Source organism: Cydia strobilella, chromosome 9 (genome assembly GCF_947568885.1).
Source record: "Cydia strobilella chromosome 9, ilCydStro3.1, whole genome shotgun sequence".
Classification (NCBI taxonomy): domain Eukaryota; kingdom Metazoa; phylum Arthropoda; class Insecta; order Lepidoptera; family Tortricidae; genus Cydia; species Cydia strobilella.
In genome coordinates this window covers 7544307-7572175 of record NC_086049.1, presented here as the reverse complement: position 1 = coordinate 7572175, position 27869 = coordinate 7544307, and the positions used below count along the sequence as shown (strand labels likewise).

The window sequence follows — 27869 nt, the reverse complement described above, 5'->3', positions numbered from 1 at the left end:
AATGTTGTGATTATTGTCCATAGAGTGAAGATGCATATATATTTTTTTCATGATTTTTGGTTGACTCATTTAGAAGTTATAAGCTCTAAAAAGTAACAGTTTTTGGCCAAAAACTGCGCGAAGCGCCTTAATGCGCTCATATTATGCAAAGAATAGTCCTAATTATCGGGTATTAAATGAAAGAACATTACATAAAACACATGAAAACGATATTTTGGAGTGGAGTTATAATTTATAAATTGAATTTATTTGATAAATAAGCAAAACAACGGTTTCGTTTCGTACCTAATCTCCTCCTTTGAAAGTCGGTTAAAATTTAAGTTTTGTGCACCTGGGCTACAAAGGCGAATGAATTGACGCCTCATTTATCAAAATCAGTTCAGTAGTTCCATGTAAACAATACATTACACGTAGACAGCAAATTCTGCCTATTTCTATTGTCTGGGAGAGGACTCTGACTTCTGTCACAGGTTTTTTTACCTAACTCAGAAGTCAGGGATTTCAACACCTATTTTGTACTTGCTTCTGTCAATATTTTTTTTATATTATTTTATTAAATTCATTTTATAAATTATGATTCCACTCCAAAATGTCGATTTCATGTGTTTTATGTAATGTTCTTTCATTTAATACCCCATAATTAGAACTATTCTTTGCATAATATGAGCGTTAAGGTAGAATTGTTGGCGTGCTTTAGTTTTTTTGTACAACTTCCACAGTTTTTATCAGAAATTAAAAATTTCAGCTGTGACGTATAGTTGAATAACTGGTTTCTTTTATATTAGACGCAACATTGTTATAACGTTTTTAGTTGAGCTATAAATTACCTATATATATACACGAACTTTTCTAAAAAAAAGTAGTTTTCCTTTGTTTGTAGCTCCTAAAATTTACATTGTTTTTATAAATAATGTATTAACGAATCATAATATATTTAATAACCTTTCGTTTGATATAGCACACGTGTATGTATGACTCATGGTATAGGTATAGTTATAATTTAGATTTTGCAAATTTCGGCAGCGGTCACATGTATGACGCCATTATTTGTTACTTAGGCAGTATAGAGATTGTCTCCCAGCAGTTTTATGATCCTTTTTATATTGCTAATAACATACTAGAAGCTTATGCGGATTATCCTGAAAATGACCAATTTCGATTTTTTTAACTTTAATGCATTTGTTCTAGCAAATACCTACATTCTGATGCATAATTTTCACGTTTTTGGTTTGATTTTGATTTTTTTCATCATTTTTATTTATTTTTAAATTTCTCTTAAACTATTGTATATTTTGGTACATAGTGTATTAGTGAAATAATATTTTACTGGCTTTCGTTTAATACCCCACACGTGTATGTGACAATGCATAGTTTAGGTGCAAAATGCAATATTCGCAACGAGGCGGGAGTCATTTTGATGATGTCATTCCGCTGAAGTAGATGGCCGGCGCCGCTGTCTCCCGGCAGTTTTGAAGACCCAGTACCATGCCCAACAATATACTAAAATTTGGTAGCGGTTTCCGGATCTGAACTATTTCTTCGACCGTTTCCCATAAGGCATAGTACTAAGAACTTTGACGTTTAAAATAACACTTTTACAGTCTGGGCTTTCAAAATCGCTGCCAACTTAGTTTGGTCTGACTCTAGTCACGTGACTTTTCGTAGCAGATAATTTTTTTCTTTTCGTTTGGCGTTTGTCGATGTACAATTGTTATCTTGGCTAAGTCCCAGAGTATATAGTGGCGGATTTGCCCTAAGGCCCAGTAGGCCCGGGCCTAGGGCGGCTAAACTGCAAACCGCCACTGACTGGGGTAAGGAGTTTTCATACTGTTCCATTTTCCTCGAGCAAAATAACGAGTAATATTCCTCTTACCCAACATGACCTTAGTTGTTTTTAAGTAGGTAACTATGTTATTTTTTTATAGTGTGGCAAGTATTTTACTTGCCTTTGTTAGCCTCGGACATGATCCGACTTTGCGTACTATATGTTTTGCTTCTAGATTTTTCATATCTGTTTTTTATTTGATCTTCTGATTACCTATATATTTTGTATCTGTTATTTTATTGTGTACTTTTTATGTTAAGTTTCTGAGTTTTTACTGACATGTTGATTGTTAGTTAATTTCGAGTTACATTTGTTTTTTTTTTTGTTATTTATCTTTCTTGCCCATAGCAGGTAAATGTATTAGTTAAATGGATGTAGGCGGTAATGATGCGAGGAAAATATAGAAAATCTCGTCTCCTCATTCGGGTTAATGGTCCCGTAATTATCATTATAGGCCCAAAGATTATTGCGTAAACACACCAATTGACCGCGTTCTAATAGTTCTGGCCATAATAATACATCTTATTTACGATAGCAAGAACGTAATTGATGAGGACAAACTTTCACCATTTATGTAAGCATATACGGTTCATAGTTATGTTCTAATTCTATAGGTTGCTCGGTGACACCTTTAGATAAGAATAATTCGTTAATATGCAGTTAAGTACCTATAGTTCGACGCTACATTTTATTCAACGCTAACGACCTAGATTCCAATTTATAGGGCTGACGTATCGAGTCCACCCAATCAATGGTCTCCGTGTGGCTCTATGTGTTAACAATGCAGATTATTCCGCACTAAACGTCAGTACCCTACCAATATGCTAGTTAAATACATCGCCTTTTTCGTAACTCTGAAAACAGCTTTGGGTATTTACCCATACTTTGATACGCAAGATTTCATCTACAATGTGCCTAAAGTGTATAGAATTTCTATAACGTTGGATAAATTGTTGGAGTATTATGAGAAGAAGCCGTCGAAGGATCCGGAGTGGTATATATCTTTGGGCTTGGCAAGAGGTAAACTATTTAGTTTGAAATAGAAAATAAGAAGATATTGCTACCTGAAGTTAATTATAGTAGGGGAGCCCAAGGGGGGATTTTTTGTAGTTACTCGAGCGTGTCAGATTAAGTTGTGAAGTAGATCTCCATGGGTAGCAATACCCGTGGAGATCTACCTTAACCATAGCTGTCTATGTTGGTGTGTTGGTTGGTGGGGTTGGATGACAGTAAAAAAATCCTTAAATTATAAATTGTGGGTTTGGTTATTTTGGTCCAAGTTAATGCTATACTTATGATATTATTTAATCCGTGAATTATTTGTAGTCATTTTCTTAATCTGACCGTTACAGTTTGAAATTCTGGTTTCGAACTCCCCACCAACCAACCCACCAAACATAAACGACTATAAAAACTTTTATAAAAAAAGATAAACCGACTTCAAAAAGGACGAAATAAAATATTATCCTTTTTAGGGTTCCGTGTTTAAGTATATGCGTTACCAACTGATATGTTTGAAGTCTGTGCCAAGCCAAATTTCGAACCATATATTCATAGTGATTTTGGTGCAATTCGATAAGGATGCGGCTATATAAGTATGTACGTTGAATTGCCTAACGCAGCGTACTACGTAGACGAACAACACACGAACGCGAAGCGGCGCGGCACGGCGCCTTTAGTACCTATATAAGTGTCCTATGTGGGCGATCTCGTTGCGAACGCGAACGCGAAGTGTTCGCCTATGTAAGACGCAGCGTTACACGACGACAATAAACGAACTGTCTGTAGGTATTTAAGAACACACAGAACAGAACACACGGTTGAACCTTCTTGGCGCAGTTCGTATTCGTACCTTGCTTGTCGGCACATTAGTGTAAATCTAATGCGTTTATTTCTCGTCGTATTTTTTAAAGAGCATTTCTTACTAATTCTTAAACATTTAAAACTTTCGCGTTTTGAACACATATTAAATCACATTTACAAACCTGTGTCGAAACGTCGGTAAATAAAGGTAACAAAATAAATTCGCGATAGACCCGTTTGTAAATGTGATTTAATTCTTAAACAGTCCATAGCACGCAAGTGTGGGATTGGGACTGTTATTTTCTGTCGCTTATCCAGAGGACTACATTTCAAAATATAAAACAATTCAAGGAACCTTCATGCCAAATTTCAGCTAAAGCGGTTCAGTTGTTAAGCCATGAAATGGTAACAAAGAGGCAGGCAGAATTACTTTGACGTTTATTTGTACAGTTGTAATGGGATTTATAGACATAAAGCTGATTATTTTTGACTGGTATTGTTACTACTTGGCTTGGCACCGACTTCAAACATATCAGTTGGTAACGCATATACTTAAACACGGAACCCTAAAAAGGATAATATTTTATTTCATCCTTTTTGAAGTCGGTTTATCATTTTTTTATAAAAGTTTTTATTTTTCCATTTTTAGTTTTAAGACATTGTTAAAATCGTGACGCATGAATGAAAAACATAATCATGTTTAACTCTAAATTCGTAAACTTTATTAAATAATCAGAATTTCCTCGAGTCCGTCTGGGAAATCATTCCTGTCACTAAATCCATTCTCCGCCCCGCCACTGACCTAATCCCTCAAACCCCCCGATCACTCAACCTCACAGCACATCAACCCCTGATCACTGAACCTCTCGACCCTAAACCACCAACCCTTCTACCGCCATTCCCCGACCCCTAACCCCTGACCCCTTAACTCCTAACCCTAACCCCCAATCCCTTAACTCCCAACCCCTCAGTCCTCGACCCATCAACCCATCTCCCCTCAACCCCCAACCTCAAACCCCCAAACACTAATACCCTCTACCTTCACCTCTCACACCTACCTCTCACCTTAGTCTCTTTGGTTGTTTCCAACACTACCTACATCCAAAATCATATTACACATACGAGGGAAGTTCCACATTTCATCCGTGGTCTTCATCATCAGTAGCCTTACCACGAGTTTGACATTGATATATTCGCTATAGTGTGCGTAACTGTATGTTTATACATCTCGCTCGTACTGGCATATATTATACATATTAGTGTACAAAGTAAGTTACGAAGACGCTAGCGAATATTTAGTGTCAAACTCGTAGTTAGGCTACAGTTGCACTACATCAAATTGGTGGTTTTTGGGAGGAAATGCTTGAGTTACTTTAGAAAACACCGAAATCACCATACACGTGCCTTTAAAAATTGAAGAGTTCCCTCAATTCCTCACGGATTCCATCATCAGATCAAAACCAAAAATATTACGAGAACACCTTGGAGGTAACTTCTTTCAAACAGAAAAAGAATTACTCAAATCGGATCATGGGTGCCGGAGTAATCGCTGAAATCATTATCATCATCAAAACAATCATCATCATCAGCTCCACTTCATCAAATTGGTGGTTTTCGAGAGAAAATGCTCGAGTTGCTTAAGAAAACACCCAAATCACCATACATGTGCCTTTAAAAATTGAGGAGTTCCATCAATTCCTCATGGATTCCATCATCAGAACAGCACCATATTAATGTGGGACCACCTTGGAGGTAGTTCCTTTCAAACAAAAAAAAATGTTCAAGTCGGACCACGGGTCTCGGAGTAATCGCTGAACATCCTACATTAAAAAAATCATCATCACTATCATCAAAACAATCATCATCATCAGGACCACTTCATCAAATTGGTCGTTTTCGAGAGAAAATGATCAAGTTGCTTATGAAAACACCCAAATCACCATACATGTGCCTTTAAAAATTGAGGAGTTCCCTCAATTCCTCAGGGATCCCATCATCAGATCAGAACCAGATTAATATGGGACCAACTTGGAAGTAGCTCCTTTCGAACAAAAAAAATAATTACTGAAATCGGACCACGGGTCTCGGAGTAATCGCTGAACATACATAAAAGTAAAAAAAATAGCCACAACCGAATACAGAACCTCCTCCTTCTATGAAATTGAAGTCGGTTAAAAAGTAGTTACCTCTTGGGCTCCCCTACTATTATATCGACCAAATTATTCACCAAAACACGCTCCGAAAGAATGAGCGTGACGTTGACGCCAAAAACTGTGCTAGCAGTCAAGCGTGAAATGTATGACGACAAACCGATGCAAATTCACTCGACTTCGTAGCCGTACATTTTTTATAAGTATGATTTTTAATTTCCCTTGTAACAAATTTCTCCTTGCGGTCTCTATCAATGAGGCACGATTTATTTAACAAGTAAATAATTAATCAAGCACTCGAAAGTAGTTCACTTGTTCATTTACTTTCATATTAATAATGAATTTTGCAATATCCCTGCGATTTCAATTATGTAATGCCAGACCCGCCCCAACTGGTTATTGTAACCAAGTATATATATATTATCGGAAGTAATATCGGTTTACAAAAGAAACTTTATTATATTTAAGTATAAACGTAGGTCAACTGGAGTACACAATCAACGAACTGGATAAGTCCGTGCCGCCAAAACTGAAGGAGAATCTGCAGAATCTAACGAGGAAAATGGATCGCATCCGTAACAATACCGACATAACGAAGCTGGTCTATCGCAGTAAAGATTATGAATACGGTGAGTAAGAGGTATCTAGTTGGATTCAGTTTTATTAAGCTTATTAGGTCATTCTTATCAGCATGGATTGAATGTATTCCCATTTGTCTCTGTGACCGCCGCTCTACATGAGGCGGCGACAGATGTAGACCTGTACCGCTGGCTATATTTTGACCCCTAGGTTATAAAAATATTAAAGTCAATTCTGTTTTCGCTTATGAATACTTTGTTAAGATGTAAATCTTACATTTTGTTTTGTGTCATATATATAATTTGCTTTTCTAGTAATTTGTTATTTTGTGGTAATTATTTTTTATTTTGAATTATCTTGGAGAAAAAAATATTCGAGAGAAAACATGTAACTGTGTTGCATTTAGGATAGTGTTTTTAGTGTGAAAACATAGTTTGTGTCAATTACGTCCACTGCAATCTGATACTATGTCATAATATTCTAAATGACACAAAAAAAAATTAGAGTTAAAAAAAATTACTTAGGTCGAATTTAATCGTTTAAATAGGTCCATTAAATGATTTTGTGTCTTATTAAGGCATAGCTTCATAAGATATTTGATGATTTTGTTGTAACAGGCTGTCACCGTTACAAAAGAATATTAAAGATATTAGAGTTTACATCTTATTAATTTGAAATGCGGGATAAATAAGATGTATGAATTTGTGTCACTTGCATCCACTGCATAAACAAATATTACAAAAATATTATTTGCGTTCAAACGAAGCTAGCGGGCGGTCTGAATGGGCAACGGAGGCCGTGCAGGGTGGGGCCGCGGCGTGACCTTGCCGTACGCAACGCATGTTTACTTCGCCTGTGCGCCAAATTAACGCAACTTATTCAAAGAAGTTACGCCAACAACACAACAACAAGCAACAAGCAAGTAAAGAATGCGTCGAATTATCTTTTACCTATTTAAAACTCATAGATATTGTACAATGTCACCATTATGCAAAAGAACTGTAAGTACATGTTTGATTTGCGAGCGAGCTGGCAACATTGCGCAGGGAAATCTTAAAAATATCGCGTTTACGTGAACGCCACATACATTTGTGACAGTGATAGGGAAAAGGTACCAATAAAGTAAAATTTGGTTATTAATACCGTGACTTTCTTTCATTCTTTGATAAAAAAAAATGCTATTTATGCAACAAGTGCGGAAATCATCTTTACGCACGTGTATCATACAATGTTTTACTATGCATTGTGCGAGTAAATAAAAAAACATGTCATGGCAAATAAGTTTAATTATTAAAAGGAGTGTTTTAAATCGACACGAGTTGCGAATTACCTATTCGCACGTGTATCGTACGTTTTACAGTACATATGGCCCTTTAAACTTTCGACATATGCACAGTAAGTGCTCTTTTCCGCACTAGTGCGAGAAAGTAGCACCATATGTACTGTAAAAAAAAATTGAAAACAAAAAGCACTAGTGCGGAAAAGCAGTACTTTCCGCACGATATGGCTCCGTAGGAAACGCACTTTTCGAGCACATGCATTGTAAAAAAATATATAGGACTGTATCTCCTAAACCATGCGTCGTAGCGCAAAAATAATAAAATTTTCGTTCCCCTTTATGTAACCCAAAAGTAATACATGAAAAATACAATGAAAAAAAAAAGAAACAAAATCTTTATAGGGCTGTATTAGCTGTATCTCCTATATCGTGCATCGTAGCGCAAAAATAATCAAATTTTCGCTCCCCTTTAAGAAGCCCCTAATTAACATTTAAAAACGCAAAAAAGAAAAAAAAGAGGAAAAAATCTTTATAGGGCTGCATCTCCTAAACCGTGCATCGTAGCACAAAAATAATCAAATTTTCGTTCCCCTTAAGAAACCCTTAATTAAAACTTTTTAAAAAAACAGGAAAAAAAACTTTATAGAGCTATTAAAGCTATATATATAGATATAATATCTCCTAAACCGTGCGTGGTGGCGCAAAAATAATAAAAATTTCGTTCCCCTTTATGAAGCCCCAAAGTAATATACTAAAAACACAATGAAAAAAAAGAAAAAAAATAACAAAAAAACTTTATAGGGCTGTATCTCCTACACCGTGCATCGTAGCGCAAAAATAATTTAAAAAAATCCCTTTATGAAACCCCTAATTAAGATTGAAAAACGCAAAAAAAAAAGTGGAAAAAAAATCATTTTAGGGCTGTATCTCCTAAACCGTGCGTCGTAGCGCAAAAATAATAAAATTTTCGTTCCCCTTTACGGAACCCCAAAGTAATATACAAAAAACACAATGAAAAAAAAAATCAAAAAAACTTTATAGGGCTGTATCTCCTAAACCGTCGTAGCGCAAAAATAATCAAAATTTCGTTCCCCTTTGTGGAACCCCAAAATAATATACAAAAAACAATGAAAAAAAAAACAACAAAAAAAATCTTTATAGGGCTGCATCTCCTAAACCGTGCATCGTAGCACAAAAATAATCAAATTTTCGTTCCCCTTTAAGAAACCCTTAATTATAACTTAAAAAAAAACAGGAAAAAAACTTTATAGAGCTATTATAGCTATATATATAGATATAATATCTCCTAAACCGTGCGTGGTGGCGCAAAAATAATAAAATTTTCGTTCCCCTTTATGCAACCCATAATTTATATTTAAAAAAAAAAACGCAAAATTTAAAAAAAAATCATTATAGGGCTGTATCTCTGTATCTCTTAAACCATGCGTCGTAGCGCAAAAATAATTAAAAAAAACCCCTTTAAGAAACCCGTAATTAATACTTAAAAAAAACAAAAAAAACCAGGAAAAAAAACTTTATAGAGCTGTATCTCCTACACCGTGCGTGGTACCGCAAAAACAATAAAATTTTCGTTCCCCTTTATGCAACCCATAATTTATATTTAAAAAAAAACGCAAAATTTAAAAAAAAAATCTTTATAGGGCTGTATCTCCTAAACCATGCGTCGTAGCGCAAAAATAATAAAATTTTCGTTCCCCTTTATGCAACCCATAATTTATATTAAAAAAAAAACGCAAAATTAAAAAAAAAAACATTATAGGGCTGTATCTCTTAAACCATGCGTCGTAGCGCAAAAATAATATAAAAAACCCCTTTAAGAAACCCGTAATTAATACTTAAAAAAAAAAACAAAAAAAAACCAGGAAAAAAAACTTTATAGAGCTGTATCTCCTAAACCGTGCGTGGTACCGCAAAAACAATAAAATTTTCGTTCCCCTTTATGCAACCCATAATTTATATTTAAAAAACGCAAAATTTAAAAAAAAATCTTTATAGGGCTGTATCTCCTAAACCATGTGTCGTAGCGCAAAAATAATAAAATTTTCGTTCCCCTTTATGAAACCCCAAAGTAATATACAAAAAACACAATGTAAAAAAGAAAAAAAGAAAAAAAAACAATAAAAAAATCTTTATAGGGCTGTATCTCCTAAACCATGCGTCGTAGCGCAAAAATAATAAAATTTTCGTTCCCCTTTATGCAACCCATAATTTATATTTAAAAAAAAACGCAAAATTAAAAAAAAAAAATCATTATAGGGCTGTATCTCTTAAACCATGCGTCGTAGCGCAAAAATAATTTAAAAAACCCCTTTAAGAAACCCGTAATTAATACTTAAAAAAAAAAAACAAAAAAAAACCAGGAAAAAAAACTTTATAGAGCTGTATCTCCTAAACCGTGCGTGGTACCGCAAAAACAATAAAATTTTCGTTCCCCTTTATGCAACCCATAATTTATATTTAAAAAAACGGAAAATTAAAAAAAAAAATCTTTATAGGGCTGTATCTCCTAAACCATGCGTCGTAGCGCAAAAATAATAAAATTTTCGTTCCCCTTTATGAAGCCCCAAAATAATATACAAAAACACAAGAAAAAGAAAGAAAAAAATAATAACAAAAAAACTTTATAGGGCTGTATCTCCTAAACCGTGCATCGTAGCGCAAAAATAATCAATATCCGTTCCCCTTTAAGAAGCCCCTAATTAAGATTTAAAAACGCAAAAAAGAAAAAGAGAAAAAAATCTTTTTAGGGCTGTATCTCCTAAATCTCCTCATGTTTGCAGACGACGTCTCTTTGCTGTTTAGTGCTACGGACAGTACCGAAGCTAACCTAAAACTTTCGACCCTTTTACACACTGTCAAAAAATGGCTTGCCGAGCATAATTTAGATATAAACCTACAGAAAACAAAAATTATTCAATTTAAACCGACACAGAAGAAACCATTAGAATTGCAACTACAAATAAATAACAATACAATAGAAGAGGTAAATGATTTCAAACTGTTGGGTATAACTATAGATTCAGGGTTAAACTGGAAAGAGCATATCCAAAGTCTCAAAACAAGAATAATCAAATTTATCTACGCTCTTGGTATATTAAAAGCGAACACGGATTTTGAGTCGGCTTTATCAGTATATTTTGCTTATATCTATTCTGGCCTCCGATATGGCGTACTTCTCTGGGGAGATAGCACAGACGCCAAAGATATATTCATCCTACAGAAAAAGTGTATACGAATCTTAGCGAACGTACACATTCCTAACAGCTGCCGCCCTCACTTTATACGGTTTAAACTGTTAACGTTGCCCTCAATATACATAATGGAGGCTGTACAATTTGTCAGACAACACACAGAATTATTTCCATTAAAAGTCGATACGTGTAAAACTAGAAGTCAATATAGAAATAAGCTGCTACTACCTAGACCTAACTTAGCTATGTATAAGAATGGACCACAGTATAAATGTATCCAAATTTTTAATAAAATCCCTAATGCTATCAAATACGAACTAAATGAGAAAACTTTTAACTCTAAACTGAAAAGCCTATTAATAGAAAATTGTTATTACACAGTCGAATCATTCCTGGAAGATAATACGTTAGATAAATATGACACCGAATTAGTGTAAGACTGTTAACTTGACATATTGCTGCCATCACTTTAATATTAATTGACATTCATTAAATAAATAATAATTATAATAATTTGACAAGTTAATTCAATCAGAAATTATTGTATCGGTGCATTGTTGACGTTGCTATTGTTGAAGTTACTAAATTAATTTATGTTACCTTAATTGCAATGTGTAAATTAGAATTAATAGAATAGAAAAACTGTACTATTGTGTGCCCTTACAGGGTGTCATGAACTGGCTATATAAAATGTAACACCTTATTATGTACATGACAATGCAATATTGAATAAATGACTAAATGACTAAACCGTGCGTCGTAGCGCAAAAATAATAAAATTTTCGTTCCCTTTTATGAAACCCCAAAGTAATAACAAAAAACGTAATGACAAAAAAAAGAAAAAAAAAACAACAAAAAAAACTTTAGGGATGTATCTCCTAAACCGTGCATGGTAGCGAAAAATAATCAAATTTTCGTTCCCCTTAAGAAGCCCTTAATTAAGATTTAGAAACGTAAAAAAGAAAAAGAAAAAAATCTATATAGGGCTGTATCTCCTAAACCGTGCGTCGTAGCGCAAAAATAATCAACTTTTCGGTCCCCTTTATGTAACCATTAATTTATACAAAAAAAACGCAAAAAAAAAGTTTTTTTTTATAGGGCTTGATCTCCTAAACCATGCGTCGTAGCGCAAAAATAATTAAATTTTCGTTCCCCTTTATGAAACCCCAAAGTAATATACAAAAAACACAATGTAAAAAAGAAAAAAAAAAAAAAACAATAAAAAAAACTTTATAGGGCTGTATCTCCTAAACCGTGCGTCGTAGCGCAAAAATAATAAAATTTTCGTTCCCCTTTATGAAACCCCAAAGTAATATACAAAAAACACAATGTAAAAAAGAAAAAAAGAAAAAAAAACAATAAAAAAATCTTTATAGGGCTGTATCTCCTAAACCGTGCGTGGTACCGCAAAAACAATAAAATTTTCGTTCCCCTTTATGCAACCCATAATTTATATTTAAAAAAACGGAAAATTAAAAAAAAAATCTTTATAGGGCTGTATCTCCTAAACCATGCGTCGTAGCGCAAAAATAATAAAATTTTCGTTCCCCTTTATGAAGCCCCAAAATAATATACAAAAACACAAGAAAAAGAAAGAAAAAAATAATAACAAAAAAACTTTATAGGGCTGTATCTCCTAAACCGTGCATCGTAGCGCAAAAATAATCAATATCCGTTCCCCTTTAAGAAGCCCCTAATTAAGATTTAAAAACGCAAAAAAGAAAAAGAGAAAAAAATCTTTTTAGGGCTGTATCTCCTAAACCGTGCGTCGTAGCGCAAAAATAATAAAATTTTCGTTCCCTTTTATGAAACCCCAAAGTAATAACAAAAAACGTAATGACAAAAAAAAGAAAAAAAAAACAACAAAAAAAACTTTAGGGATGTATCTCCTAAACCGTGCATGGTAGCGAAAAATAATCAAATTTTCGTTCCCCTTAAGAGCCAACAGGAGTGGTCATTTCTCCATACAAACGTACTCGACTGTTTCCTCCGTGGTTTTTGAAGCTAGAGCAATGATTTTTTCAACACAGATTAATATTGTCAATATCTGTGTCGGTGTGTTTTGCTTTTTTTGATATTTTTGTTTTTTAAGGCGCTAGAGCCCTTCACACATGGCCAAAAATGGCCTCACTGACTATGCCGCAATGAGAGGCGTGGTATTCAAAACTGATATCAATTAGCCAAAAAATCAAAACAGTCCGACACAGACAATTTCATAATCATTTAGATTTCCAAATTTGGTTACGATTGGTTAAGTTTTGGAGGAGGAAACAGTCGAGTACAAAACCTCGATTTTTGAGATTTTTACGCAGGATTTTTCGCCTAAGCTGCAGTTGTTCTTATCGCACTAATTTTAGGGGCGGGGTCAAGTTTCTAAATACGTACACAGACAGAAAAGTGATGGGCAATAGTCGACATTAAATGTCGATAATCTAGTGATGTGATAAGATCGATAAACCTTTTCAGTCGCAATTTGCCTCTTAGTAGGCGAAGTAAGTAAAGTGAGTATGCACTTTGGCCTCAGGGGATATCGTTTAACACTATTTATTATTCATTGGTTCATACAAAGCTGAGCTGACGCACTAGCTACGAGATTAAGTCCTGGTAACCCGCGAAAAAGGGAGGGCGGCGGTCCAGTTTGCCTCTATTTCTACATATCTGTTGCTATGAGATCAAATTTGGTATAATTATTGTGTAAATTAGGGACGAATAATTTATTTTAGAAATAATAGTTTCACATTTTCATACACAAATCTGAATATATGAACGAAACATTAAAATCATATATAATTTTTGGTCACTGATTTGCTCTTTAGAAGCAAATTGTGGTGATTTGCACTAAAAATTAATTACACAATTTAGTCCATTTATTCGTTATTTAGAAAAGTATCAGTTCTAAGTACGTATTCATACATTTGATTGTAAAAAGAATTAGTAATACTTTGGTTAAAATATTGTTTTATATTTTACAATTTTCACTATTATTCTAAAATTTATTTTAAATAAAGTATTACTTTTATTAAATCGTTTATGACGTGAATTCACGTGATCTTATTAAGTATGTATATGAAAAGGGCTCCACGAGGCGAAATACTTTTTACGCCAATTATTTTCTTTTTTTTTATTTACAACAAAGACGAAAGTTCGAGAAAAATGTGGTTACTTAATAATTGCCTAACTTGTTGAAAAAATAACTTTACATACTATCAACTTATAACCGTAGTATATTCCATGATATGTTTTAAATGCACCATATTTTTTTCTAATTTTTAAAAGAATATTTAATACCTTTAAAATAATATCTGTCTGTCTGTCTGACTGTCTGTCAATCTATCTGTCAGTCTGTCACCAGGCTGTATCTCATGAACCGTGATAGCTAGACAGTTGCAATTTTTACAGATGATGTATTTCTGTTGCCGCTATAACAAGAAATACTAAAAACAGAATAAAATAAAAATTTAAGTGGGGCTCCCCAAACAACAAACGTGATTTTTTGCTGTTTTTTGCGTAATGGTACGTTTGCGTTTTTTGTTAATAGCTTTTGAACTTTTTTTATGTGGGAATGCTTCGAATACATTTTTCTAGACATCATTCCGAATCTAATGAGGTATCATACGTATTTTTAGGAGTTAGTATCTCTATTAGTGGCAGCCGTACAAGCCCAATTTCAAAGAAAAACCGCAAATGGATGTACAAGTTAGCCGTTTGGCACACGCATACTGAGGTCAAAACAAAATTTTTGACCCGCAGTTCCTAAAAAAATCCCTTGCTACAACATTTTTTTTTTGTATGGAAAAAAACATTTTTTTTTTCAAAAACCTATCGTGTGTGGTATCATACGAAAGGGCTTTTTGAGGCGATTCTAAAAGTATACCAAATCATTACATTTTAGCCATTTTTTTTTTGTAAATTAAAACAAATAGAATTTTTAAAACATACCAAGTTTGGGGTCAAGTTAAAGGGTTAAAGAGGTATTTCCCGTTGGATATATGGATATTACGTATCCTTGTATGATTAATATGTACCGTATCTGCAGTACAGTTCCATAAGTCTCGTAAAATAGGTATTGAAGTAGAACGGCCGGTCCGGGCCGTAGCAACTACGCTCGCATTCCATTGCTAATTGTTCTGTTTATAAGTTATTGATATACCCGACAAAAAAAAAACAAAAAAAAGTGTTTTTTGTTTAATTTAGTTTAATTTGTATACTTTTAGTTTAAGTCATATATGTTAATACCTACAGTATTAAGTTATTTGTTATAGGTTAAGTGTGCGCTCACCGATAAAATGTATTTTGCGTGAAAAAACAATTAATTCTCGTGTAAGTGAATATTATGTATTCTTATGAGAAAATAAAGATCTTTAAACCTAACTGTGTCACTTTGTATTTTAAAAAAAACTAAATAAAATTATTTTTAAAATTCCTTTTTTTGGGTTAGATATGAGGAAATCACGTATCATTTTTGGTATATTGTACAAAAAAAAATCAGCCATATCGTATCTGGAGGAGCCCAAACTTGGTATGTTTTGAAAATTCTTTTTGTTTCAATTTAAGAAAAATGGCTAAAATGTAATGATGTGATATATTTTCAGAATCGCTTCAAAAAGCCCTTTCGTATGATAGATAAGAGAAGAATACGATAGGTTTAAAAAAAAAGTTTTTTTATACAAAAAAAAAAGATTTTTTATACAAAAAAAAGTTTCAGCACTCCTCACAAGGGATTTTTTTTTAGGAACTGCGGGTCGATAATTTTGTTTTGACCTCTAGTATACGTGTACCAAACGGCTAACCTGTACATCGATTTGCGGTTTTTTAATGCGAACAGCTTACACTATATTTTTAACCACCTTGAACGTTTTGTAGACTAGACTATTGTCCCAAATTGGGGTTTCTTATTCATTCCGACCAGGATTAGGAGCTCTTCAAACATACCTATTTTAATCAAAATCTGACTCATAAATAAAAAACGGACCATTAATAAAACTGTATAATTACATCAACGTAAGAAATATCTCATGTCACATGTTTCTTTGTTATGATAATTTTATCTAACCTGAGGCTTTCTTTTTTTCTAATCAACGAAGCCGGAGAGCGACAAATTTGTTTTTCATCACACTTGCTCGAAAAGATCTTATTTCATGCAGGTGTACTGAAGGGAAAACAAAAGGCCTATATTGTTCCCGCGGGAGTTATAGCTTTCTTTTTTTAATTAGATATGTCACTAATTCATACGAAGTACGAACCAAGTAAGTTATAAGTAAAATACTTTGTTTAAAGTATAAGGGTGTGTAAGGGAGTTTTACTTCTAAAATACTGACAATTATAATTTAGTATTTTTGTTTATAATATTTAATTGGATTAATTTAATAGCCGTTTAAAATATTTTTACACAAAATTTTCTATCGTGGCTGAATGCCGAAGGTCTGTGCCTTAGATGCCTAACCTGTCAAGAAATGACAATATGGCGGACGAATATTTGAAATGTCACCGTATTTTATAATTATTTCCCTGAAAATTTAGTTTTTCATCACAAGTGTAACGAAAACCATTGTGTGTAACTCCGGGGGTAAGAATATTGTAAACTCCTCCTTTACAAAATCTCACTTACCCCCCTCGTTGCACAATGTAGGTACTAATAGCACAGCGTGTCGAAAGTTGATACTTTCCGCACGGAAACGAGAAAAGAAATGATTGTTTTTTTACTCTCCTGTAAAAGTCAAAATGTTATTTGGATTGCAGGTTGTAGAAGGATATTGAATTCAGCTACCTAAAATCAAGAAGTTAAATCACAATAACAGGAAATAAGTAAACGCTCAGTGGTGGTAGCGAGCTAAGCTAACAGAAAAAGTTTGTAAGAACTAGCTATAGCCTATGATATGCCTATATAGCGGGCCGCGACCGCGACGCGACTTGCAGGCATAAGGTCCGTGAGCGCAAAAGACGTGCGCGTCTGTGTGCGTGCACCACACACACGGGGATATGGCGGCGCCGCCCCCGTCAGCGCGACGGAGATAATCAGTTTGAAATCTCAAAATTGAGAATTCGCTCAGCTCCTGTTGGCTCTTAAGAAGCCCTTAATTAAGATTTAGAAACGTAAAAAAGAAAAAGAAAAAAATCTATATAGGGCTGTATCTCCTAAACCGTGCGTCGTAGCGCAAAAATAATCAACTTTTCGGTCCCCTTTATGTAACCATTAATTTATACAAAAAAAACGCAAAAAAAAAAGTTTTTTTTTATAGGGCTTGATCTCCTAAACCATGCGTCGTAGCGCAAAAATAATTAAATTTTTGTTCCCCTTTATGAAACCCCAAAGTAATATACAAAAAACACAATGTAAAAAAGAAAAAAAAAAAAAAAAACAATAAAAAAAACTTTATAGGGCTGTATCTCCTAAACCGTGCGTCGTAGCGCAAAAATAATCAAATTTTCTTTCCTCTTTATTCAACCCTTAATTTATATTAAAAAAAAACGCTTTCACTAAACTGCTGTAACTCGGAAACTTATATTTATATTTATTCAACATTACATGTCATGTGCATTACAAAAGATGTTAGTTACAGGTAGTTGGTACATGACACCCTGATAGGGCACAAAATGCTAACAGATAGGTACTTACAATTCTAGCGAAAATCTAAATAATTAATATAATTTAAAGCTAAGATAGTTCATGCAAAGCAAAGGTATGTCAAAACAATATTAATTAAATTAAAAAGTTATACAATGCAATGTCATAATCTGATATTATAATTATTTTTAATATTTACATAATCATATTCATTCCTACTATATTTAACTTAACGGATTCCATTTCAACAAAGTGTCATCATTTAAAAATTCGTCAATTGAATAGTAAGACTTATCGGTGAGCAGCATTTTTAACTTATTTTTAAATATTTTGTCATTACTTTCCTGTTTCAATATTTTGGGTAGTTTGTTTGCTATGATGACGCATCTACAGTAAGGACCGTTTCTGTACATAGCTAGTTTCGAGATTGGTAAGAAGTACTGGATTTAGAATCCACAAAGGGGACTTTACTAAATTATGACACATATTAAAGCCTGACCAGTAATATATGATCATTGTCAAGAGGGCGCTGTTCATTCTCATATATAGGGTGACAGTTCAGTATAGTATGAAAAAATATTGTATTTAATGAACATCATCATCAATATAATTAATGTTGCTTGCCACGCTTAAACATAACAAAAATCACAATAAATTGCGTCTTAAAATAAACTTAAAAAGTCTACTAAAAATCGAAACAAAAGTAATTTTTAAGTCGCTGTTGTGACATTCTCAATCAAAAGGTAGGTACCACTTTGTCGTTTACCATAAAGACGAAATTTGATTATATCTTTATACAAATAACCTGTCAGAGAAAGTGGTACCTTTTGATTAGGAACGTCACATATGTTGGTCAGTATGAGGAGTGCAGCCTACAGTTTATTTTTAATTATATTTATATACCTACTACGGTAAGATTGATAAGACAATGTAATTATGCCTCCGAATGAAATAAATACACTGTATCGCAAAACTAAGTGGCGAGACAGCTCATAATGCCATCTCTTGGTTGGTCTTAACAAGGGTAAAGGAGATAGTATTAAGATCTCAGTCGCCAGCTGATATTGCGGCAAGTATAATAAGCACCCCACCCGCGTAGGTACCCTTCCCCGCGCACGCCCTTCTTGCTCAATTGAGTTTTATTTTGCCAGATAGTAAAAAAACCGTGGATCAAAATGACCCAAATTATGAATGATGTCTCAATGTGGTATTATAATATTGTAGACGTAAACTTAATAATATGATTTTTTTTTGTGGCAGATACAGGGTGTTAATTAGAAAAAAAAATTTTTTTAAATAAAAGCGGTGGATGAATTTGACACAGATTTGTTTGAATAACATATAACAATGTTCTGTAAAGTACAACACTTCACTTACCGACTCTAATATTTTTTTAGGCGTTTTAGGATCAATATATGGTATTTATTAAATGCCATTATACCCGTGGATGAAAATGACACAAAATGCGTGTGTACGTCGGAAGCCACTTTGCCTTTACAGGGAAACAAAGAATTTCGTCTCGAATATTTTTTTTACAGAATGCTGATTGAAAAAAGAAATACCTAAATTTCTACCTAAGCAAATACCTAGGATGACACAAAATATTATTTTTAGGTTTAGTATATGGTCTGGAAACTATATATAAAAAATAAGCAACATTAATATTCTTATAACCTCAGAAGTTATTGGTACAGGTCTAATGGGAATGATTCATACTATGCGCCTATTCCAATCTGTGCCCGGCGCGGACAAATGGGAATACACCGGATTGAGGAATAATTCGTGTCACTTGAAGAGAACTAAGAAAATCACAGGTACTGTCATAGACTTCAATTGTTGATCCAACTAAGGTTCAAGCTAATTTGGTTGTCAATACTAACGGTACCTATGCAATGTCCATTGTAAAGTAAACCTTAAATGGCTCAGCAATTAAAGTCCGTGAGTTCCGTGACTGTACTGAAGTTGTATTTACCTAGCCTATAGCGATAAGGACGCCTTTTGAAGGATGAATGAATGTTATTCGAACGTTGCTACATCTTATTTTAGTAATTAATTCTACATATTTATATCTTCTGCTAGGAACTGTGTCGCTATGAAGATGTAACGACGCAGATTAAATTAGTGCTAATAAATAACAGATTATACAGACCTGGTTTTTTTTTCAAACTGGGTTGCGAAACTCGTGTCGAGATTAAAAACTTAATGCACGTTCGTTTGCCCAACAATAACATACGTAACATGGTATTAAAAATTCCGGCAACCGACATCACAAGTAGACGTTTAATTTCTCCATGCGTTTACAATGAAAGTATTCTTAGTTGTTTTTGGTCTCATTTGTAAGCAGAACACGTAAAAAATTTCCTCAGTTTTCTTTTGCTGTCGTAGATAAATTCATAATAATATAATGTTGCTAATAAGTTTAAGTAGGTACTACGATATTTTCAAGCATGATGTTACGAGAGGAAACCATAAGTTCTCGTAATTGCTTACAAAAATATTCTTAATTGGAAGCAGCTAGTATTTTAGTTAAGATTTTTGGTTTAGCATGAAGATGATGAAAGCAGTTTTTATCGAATTGCCGTATTTTTTTGTCGGAGCTTCCTTTGTTTATCTCAGTCCCGCCACGTAAGCACGACAAAAATATTGAAATAATTTCTCTTTTACTAAAGTATCCGCACCTGAGATTTAAAAAGGTTTAAATATATTTTAGTTATTGTTAAGAACAACATCCCGTCTAAATTTAAGTTAGTTATCAATTGACCTATATCCCATTTAGGCCTCAAGGTAGTGAGTAGATGAAACCAAAATGATTCATACATTCACCTGCATTGATAATCAATCAAAAATGGCAAGTAAATACTTTTGAAATCGATTTGCGTAATATCACGCATTCAATGTAATGTAGGCAATTAAACTTCTCTTCAAAGCACTTGAAGGAAAGATACTTAATCTTATTAAGACAAAGATTTCGCACTAAGGAGGTAAACGAGCCTTATTTGGCACAATTGGTAGAGTCGTGACTAGATGACTTGAATAGGGCACGAGAACTCACTGATGCAATATAATAAAATGGTGTAATAGAAATAGGATCATACATGCAGAACATACATAATACTTACTTAAAGACCTATTTCAATAATAATTAAGGTAACCTCCAAATAATGAAAGTTGAAATGTTGTACTAGGTAAAATTTCGCAAAGTAAGTACATGTCAGCCAAAAAATGTGGCAAGGCCTTTGAAGGACAGTCTTTTAGTTACTAAAGGACTGTCCCTGTACTTACTAAAGTTTAGTAAGTAAATAAGCCACATGTTCGATTTTAGGTTACCAAAATTTTTAGTGACCTAAGTTTTGGCTTGTATTCGTAGATTTTTCAGGCAGTACGAATATAACTATGGCAATTTAGTATTGGGCATCAGGAGATTCAGGAGACTTTGACACTCAATATTTCACTAACGGAGCTATCAACTGAAACATGGTAATATATAGTCAGTCAAACGTACGATTCGACAACAACCCACCATGAGCTGAACTAAAAGAAAAATCATTTCAACATTTTATGAAACCTAACACACCAACATTTTATTAAAAACGTGATTTTAGCTTTTTGTCGGCATGAGTATACCTACGTACCCATATCAAATGCTAAGTATTAAGGGTACCTAGTAAGATTGTCTGAGCTATGTTGTGCACACACAGACAGATAGACGTGGTATAAGGGCCCAATGTTGACAACCGGAAAAATAGGAATAGAAGGAGGAGGACTTAGTGTTTCTTTTTGAGGTAAAAAATCAAATTGTATAGCGGTAAAGTACTTTTTAATTAATTAATGTTTTAGTGGCCAAGGCGATATTCGAGAACTTGGATGTACTGTCGAGCATCATGGAGCCGATAACCCTCGGCACGATGGGCACCCAGAAGCCTTATCGGTTCGACTTCGAGCAGTACGTGCAGGAGGCCAGGACCAAAATGCCGGGACGAAAAGCCGCAGGTTCGGAAGTGTTTTCGGATAAGGTTGATATGGGAATTTTAGGGCAACAATAGACGGGTACTAGCTTTAACTTGCAGGGAAAATGTGCATATATACATCGTTTTAACATCAGTCACGAATGTCTCCTAAAGGTACTCTTTCGAGTAAATGCGCTGGAATAGTTAACGTGACGTGTAAGACGTGTTTCGCGTATTCAATTTGAAATGTAGCAGGTAATTCGATCAACAGGCGTATTTAAATTGTATAAATGTGAAAACGAGCCAGTAGAAGGTGTATCGGACTACAGTTGGTAAAAAAATATAGCACACATCGTTTTTTTTTTTTATCTACATAACTACATAAAGATGACTAATTCTTCCTAAAATTTCAGATGCGTGCACAATGCAGCTTCTAGTATCAGCCATGGAGACACAAACGACGCAGTCCGACGGATCCTGTGAACTGTCCCCCGAATGCAGCCAGCAAATCATGAAGGGCTCCGGCCTGGCCTTCCAGCAGACCAGCCGCCTCCGCGCCGCCACGCTCGCCCGCCTCTTCGACTGCATGGATGGAGTGGACATCAACGCCCAGATATACAAACTGTGCATACAGATTTACAAGGAGACGAAGTCGCTCGAGGCTTGGGACCATCCGGCAGGGACTAAGACTATTTTTATGCAGCAAAGTAAGTTTCTGCGCCTCATTAAATCTTTAATCTTATTTTATGTTTTCTTACATATTATTTCTTGTTTGTTTGTGCTTACGAATAAAATCTTATTCTATTCTATTCTATTATCAAGTTTAGGGGCGGTTTCCAAACACCGTTTAAATACATAATAATGCCTTTATTAGGCAATAATTAATAATAGTACCTACTTATTTCATCCTTTATACAAGTGTTGCGCCATAATTAAAAATACAATAAGTAAATAGGTAAGTATTTAAGATGTAAAAATTAAGTACTTACAATACAGTTGATTCAGTTGATTGTAATCGCGTTTTATGAGCTTTGTTAAATGTGATGAATGGCAGATTGCAACAAACATTCACTCAGTAAATAGTGCAATTTGATGATACGCACTCGATGAAGTTGAAGACCGATGAGTATCATTGCATAAAACCACTACTATAATATTACAAGTAATTTCAGCCGACTTAGCATTACCACATATTCCGTAAAAGTGGCCCCAATGTGGAACGTGCAGAATATTCTTTATTTAACCGTCACTGAAGGTAGAGGTAAATAAATACCTAAATATAAGATCTCATAAACAAGCGATATCATCAAAACAAGCGGCCTAAGCAAAAGGCTAAGACACGTCTAAGACTATGACATAAACTCCTATTGCTTCAGCTTACTGGCCAAATAGAATATGAGGTCGATGGATGCAATATATGTTGACAATTTAAATTTTATCTAACGAAACTAAAACTGTTACGTGAGGTCCACCATAAGTGGTGCGAAGTATCGTTATTCAAATTTTTTTTTCCTAAACATTTTATTTAACTACCTATGTACTCATGAGAACTGTTTCAGCTCTGACTGAATTATGTAAGTTTTCTTATACGAGGCTATATAGGACTTCTATATAGTCTAAATATTTTGTGTGAGTAAACATAAATACCGCTTCCAGTCATGTACTGCGCACACCATGGTTACGGGGAGTTTATCAAGCCCCGCTGGATGAACAAGATCATATCTTGGCAAGAGCCGAAAGGCTGTTACTCAGACGATCGGCGGCCTTTCATGAGACTGACGGGCTTCGTGACCGCGGCTCCACCAGCCCAGAAAGAACGTGAGGTAGGTCATAGCTCAAACGCCTCAAATGGTCCGAGAGCTGGTGGAAATTTGGAGTAGGTCCTTGAGGCAAGCTGAAAATTTGCCTGATGCTTCTCCTATCTTACCCTACCTCAGCACTACAAGTCTGGCTGCAGGGTAGCGGGTCTAAACCAACCTACAAATTTTTAAAGAATTTTTTTTTTGGTGCCCAAAAAAGGTTCTTGAGGCAATCAGTAATTTCTACAAGTGAAAATTGAATATCTAAATAGTCATAAAAAAATTATGCCAGACGATTAGGCCGGGTCTTTAACCTTGCCAGACGCGTGCAAAAAATTTTTTGAAAAAATTCAAAAAAGGTTCTTGAAGCAATCTGTAATTTTTACAGGTTAAAGTTAAGTAACCAAATAGTCATAAAAAAAATAAGCCAGACGATTTGGTCGGGGCCTTCTACCTGCCAGACGATCTAGAAAGTTACGTATGGCACTTACTCGTACGCAAAATTAAGTTTGTTCTCCTGTAGAAATGTATGCTAATACAAAGTTATTTTTGTAGTGCAGTAAATTAAAGGTAAAAGGTACAAATTTGGATGTACGATGTGATTATGATTATGAATATGTGTATATTTATGATAAATTAGTTAACGTAATGTGACTGAATTTATAATAATGTATTGTAATGTATTGTAATGTATTGTAGCGACTAAAAATAATAGTGAGTAAAAACCGTACTTATCTAAATATTTTGAATGTATTGTAATTTAAAAAAAATACATGTATATGTAAAATAATACAATTTAAATACAGAATAGTAATGTGTTCTAATTATTATAATGTGTAAATTTTTTATTTAATTAATAAATGCTTAAACAATACAAATAATAATGAAATAATAATACAAATAAGATGATGATGATGATGATTGTTTCATGTCCAGATGTGATAGGTTATTAAGTGCGTGGAGTGTTAAAAGGGGGCGAGAATTTTATTATTTTTGCACTACAACGCACGGTTTAGAAGCTACAGCCATATATTATTTTCTTTTTTTTTATTGTTTTTAAAAATTTGGTTATTTTTGCGCTACTACGCACAGTTTAAGAGATACAGCCCTATAAAGCTTTTTTTTCTTATTTGTGATTTAAAAAAAATAGTAATTAGGGGTTTCCTGATGGGAAGCAAAAATTTCATAATTTTTGCGCTACGGCGCACGGTTTAGCAGATACAGCCCTATAACTTTTTTGTTGTTTTTTTTTGTGTTTTTAATATATCACTTATGGGTTCCTTGAAATGGAACGAAAATTTGATTATTTTTGCGCTACGACGCACGGTTTTGGAGATACAGCCCTATAAAGTTTTTTTTGTTGTTTTTTTTTATTTATTTTTTATTGTTTTTTATTTATCACATGGGTTTTTTCAAAGGGGAACGAAAATTTGATTACTTTTGCGCTACGACGCACGGTTTAGGAGTACAGCCCTATAAAGATTTTGTTTATTTTTGCGTTTTTTTTTAAATATTAATTAAGGGTTGCTTACGCGGGAAAGAAACTGATTATTTTTGCATTACGACTGAAAAAAAAATTCAGCTGTTTAGCCTGTTCGCATGAACACAGATGCCATGTTTACATTAAAATTTAAAAAAAAATACTTCCCGGCCTAGGCCTTCAATTTCGTATGCAATTCCTTTACAGTTCTCTCGAGTTGCTCCGCCCGAAACATGATACTTTGAAGCCTGTTTTGATGCACATGAGGACAATATCTGTGCCTCCAGTGTAAAAGTCGAGTTTGTCCAAATTGCAAATTTTGGCAGTAAGAGGTTTATTTCATAAAACTACACCTTTTGTGTTGACACTCACAGCCTTACGACTTCTAATTGCTGAGATATCGATTGTGCAAAAGGGTTAAAGTTTGCCAAAATGCTATACTATTATGTTCAAAACGATTTATTTTCATATTATCTCGTTTAAAAAATCGGTATTTAAAAATCGTGTTACGAACGATGGTTAAAGTAGTTTAATCTTAGTGAATAAACTACATTTCAAGGAACATTCGGTGTAAAGAAATTAAAATTCACTTAGATCTTTTTCAACTACCGGGTCTAGTTCGTGAATAACGGTAAAAATTAAGTTTTTTATTATTTACAGACAATTTTTAGGACGTCATGATGTGTAAAGGGGTATAAATTTATTTACTTTGGTCGTTTTTCACAATCTAGTTTAGCTAAATTGAGTTAATGAATAGGATTCGCGGGGTGCCGAAGAGGGGTCGGCGGCGCGTACGCCGCTCGGCTCCCGAGACTCCCGAGAGTCCCGCTCGTGACTTCATGACGCATGCCAGCTTTTATAACTTCAGTGTGCTATAAAAAACTGAATTCACTGCGAGAAAATTAAACGAAAAAAAAAGGAAAATTCTTGTTCATAAGTAGAGGTAAGTGAATTCAAATATTAAAAAGAAAGTCCTGTAGAAGAAAAGACAACTGGAATGAGACTGATTATGAAATAATTGGGAAACAAAACAAAAAAGGAAAACAAAGACGGGGAAGAAAAACCAAAAAGTACAACTGCCCTGTTGTACTGAACCATTAGCAATTTCAGCAGAAAAATTAAAGATACCTATTCACTCTTTAATTACATGAATATTATTATTTTTCATTTGGTTTTTTTACCATCGTACTAAAAAAATGCTATTTTGAATTCCCGAAATGGTTTCTTTACACAATACAAAAGTTAAAAAAGATTTTAGCAACACTAGAGAAAAGTGCAGTTTAACCTTTTCACACATTTATTGTTTTTGTGAAAAGGGATATAAGTTTTTTTTGACAGCCAATATTTCTGTTACTTTCACAAAAGTCAGTTCAATTTAAATGAAAATTTATAATTCATTACCTAAACTATCTAGTCTAAACTAAAAGCAAAACCCCAATTTTTTTAGAAAGAATCCAGAGAAAACACGGTTAGAAACGTTTTTCGGCCATACTGAAAAATGACACTTTTTGAGTTTAACCCTTTTACACTGGAGGCACAGATATTTCATTGCATGTTTGAAAAAAGAAAATTAAACGATTAAAAACGATTATCGTTCCAAAAACTTGTTATTTAACTGTCCAGCGAATAAAATAATTTAAATAAGTTATAGTGACGTCACAAAGTTTATGACTCCCCGTTCCCTTTGTCACAACATGTTACATTTTCTTGACACCCTCCCCCCCCCCCCTATACGTGTGATGATATTAATTTCATTTCATTTATTCATTTATTTCAATCAACTTAGGATCATAATATATTACATTATAACATTACATAAAATTATTATATTACAGTTAAGATTAAAATTAAAGTTAAATTAGACTAAAATTATATTAAACCCCTAAAATAAATAATTAATTATTTAATTAATTATTTATTATTTAATTATATTATATGACCCCTAAAGATGAAAAAAATACATGAACACAGCCATGCACGCCATGGTACATTAAAATTAAATAAAAAGGCATTCGTCATAACTAATGAACTACCCATGGATCTACAATAGAGATACAGCTGGACATATTGTCGCTAATTTCATAATATGTAATATGCCCACACCCTATTCATACCCATAATTCTATACGCATAATTATCATAAATATACACATCTTCATACTCACAATCACATCGTACATCCAAATTTATACCTTTCTATCTTTAATTTTCTGAACTACAAAAATAACTTTGTATTAGCATACATTTATACAGGATAACAAACTTTATTTTGCGTGCGAGTAAGTGCCATACGTAACTTTCTAGATCGTCTGGCAGGTAGAAGGCCCCGACTAAATCGTCTGGCTTATTTTTTTTATGACTATTTAGATACTTAACTTTAAACTGTAAAAATTACAGATTGCCTCAAGGACCTTTTTAGAATTTTTTGATAAAATATTTTGCACGCGTCTGGCGAGGTTAAAGACCCGGCCAAATCGTCTGGCACAATTTTTTTATGACTATTTAGATATTCAATTTCCACTTGTAGAAATTACAGATTGCCTCAAGAACCTTTTTTGGGCACCAAAAAAAAAATTCTTTAAAAATTTATAGGTTGGTTTAGACCCGCTACCCTGCAGCCAGACTTGTAGTGCTGAGGTAGGGTAAGATAGGAGAAGCATCAGGCCAATTTTCAGCTTGCCTCAAGGACCTACTCCAAATTTCTACCAGCTCTCCGTCTAAAACTTTTGAAATATACAGGCAAAGGCATTAATGAATCTTGTCATTGATTGTTTATATAAGCCAGCCTTTTTAGGGTTCCGTACCCAAAGGGTAAAAACGGGACCCTATTACTAAGACTCCGCTGTCCGTCTGTCCGTCTGTCACTAGGCTGTATCTCATGAACCGTGATAGCTAGACAGTTGAAATTTTCACAGATGTTGTATTTCTGTTGCCGCTATAACAACAAATACCAAAAAGTACGGAACCCTCGGTGCACGAGTCCGACTCGCACTTGGCCGGTTTTTTTATTCAATTAGTTTACAACTCCTTAAAATTTTCGCAGGAGGAGTACCGTGTGAAGAAGGCGGCAGTATCGGAAGGTGGTTCCTGCAACTCGCTAACTTCCGCCATGGCGTTGGGCTCGATGGTAGTTTACATACGAGCCTTACTTGAGACGGATCAAGCTTTCCAGTACGATGTATTGGAATAACACTACCTGTTACAAACACTCACTATTTAGTTTTTAAGAT

At 34.1% G+C, this 27869-nt stretch overlaps 1 protein-coding gene across 1 annotated transcript; it reads left to right on the top strand.

Annotated features, from left to right (window-relative positions):
• The first annotated feature begins 2485 nt into the window (after positions 1-2485).
• On the top strand, positions 2486-27869 carry LOC134743889 (UPF0764 protein C16orf89 homolog). Its single transcript, XM_063677521.1, has 6 exons — positions 2486-2845; positions 6258-6407; positions 21251-21403; positions 21774-22067; positions 23017-23183; positions 27683-27869. Exons 1-6 carry the CDS (start codon positions 2647-2649, stop codon positions 27827-27829), a joined length of 1110 nt encoding a protein of 369 aa, XP_063533591.1. The 5' UTR covers positions 2486-2646; the 3' UTR covers positions 27830-27869.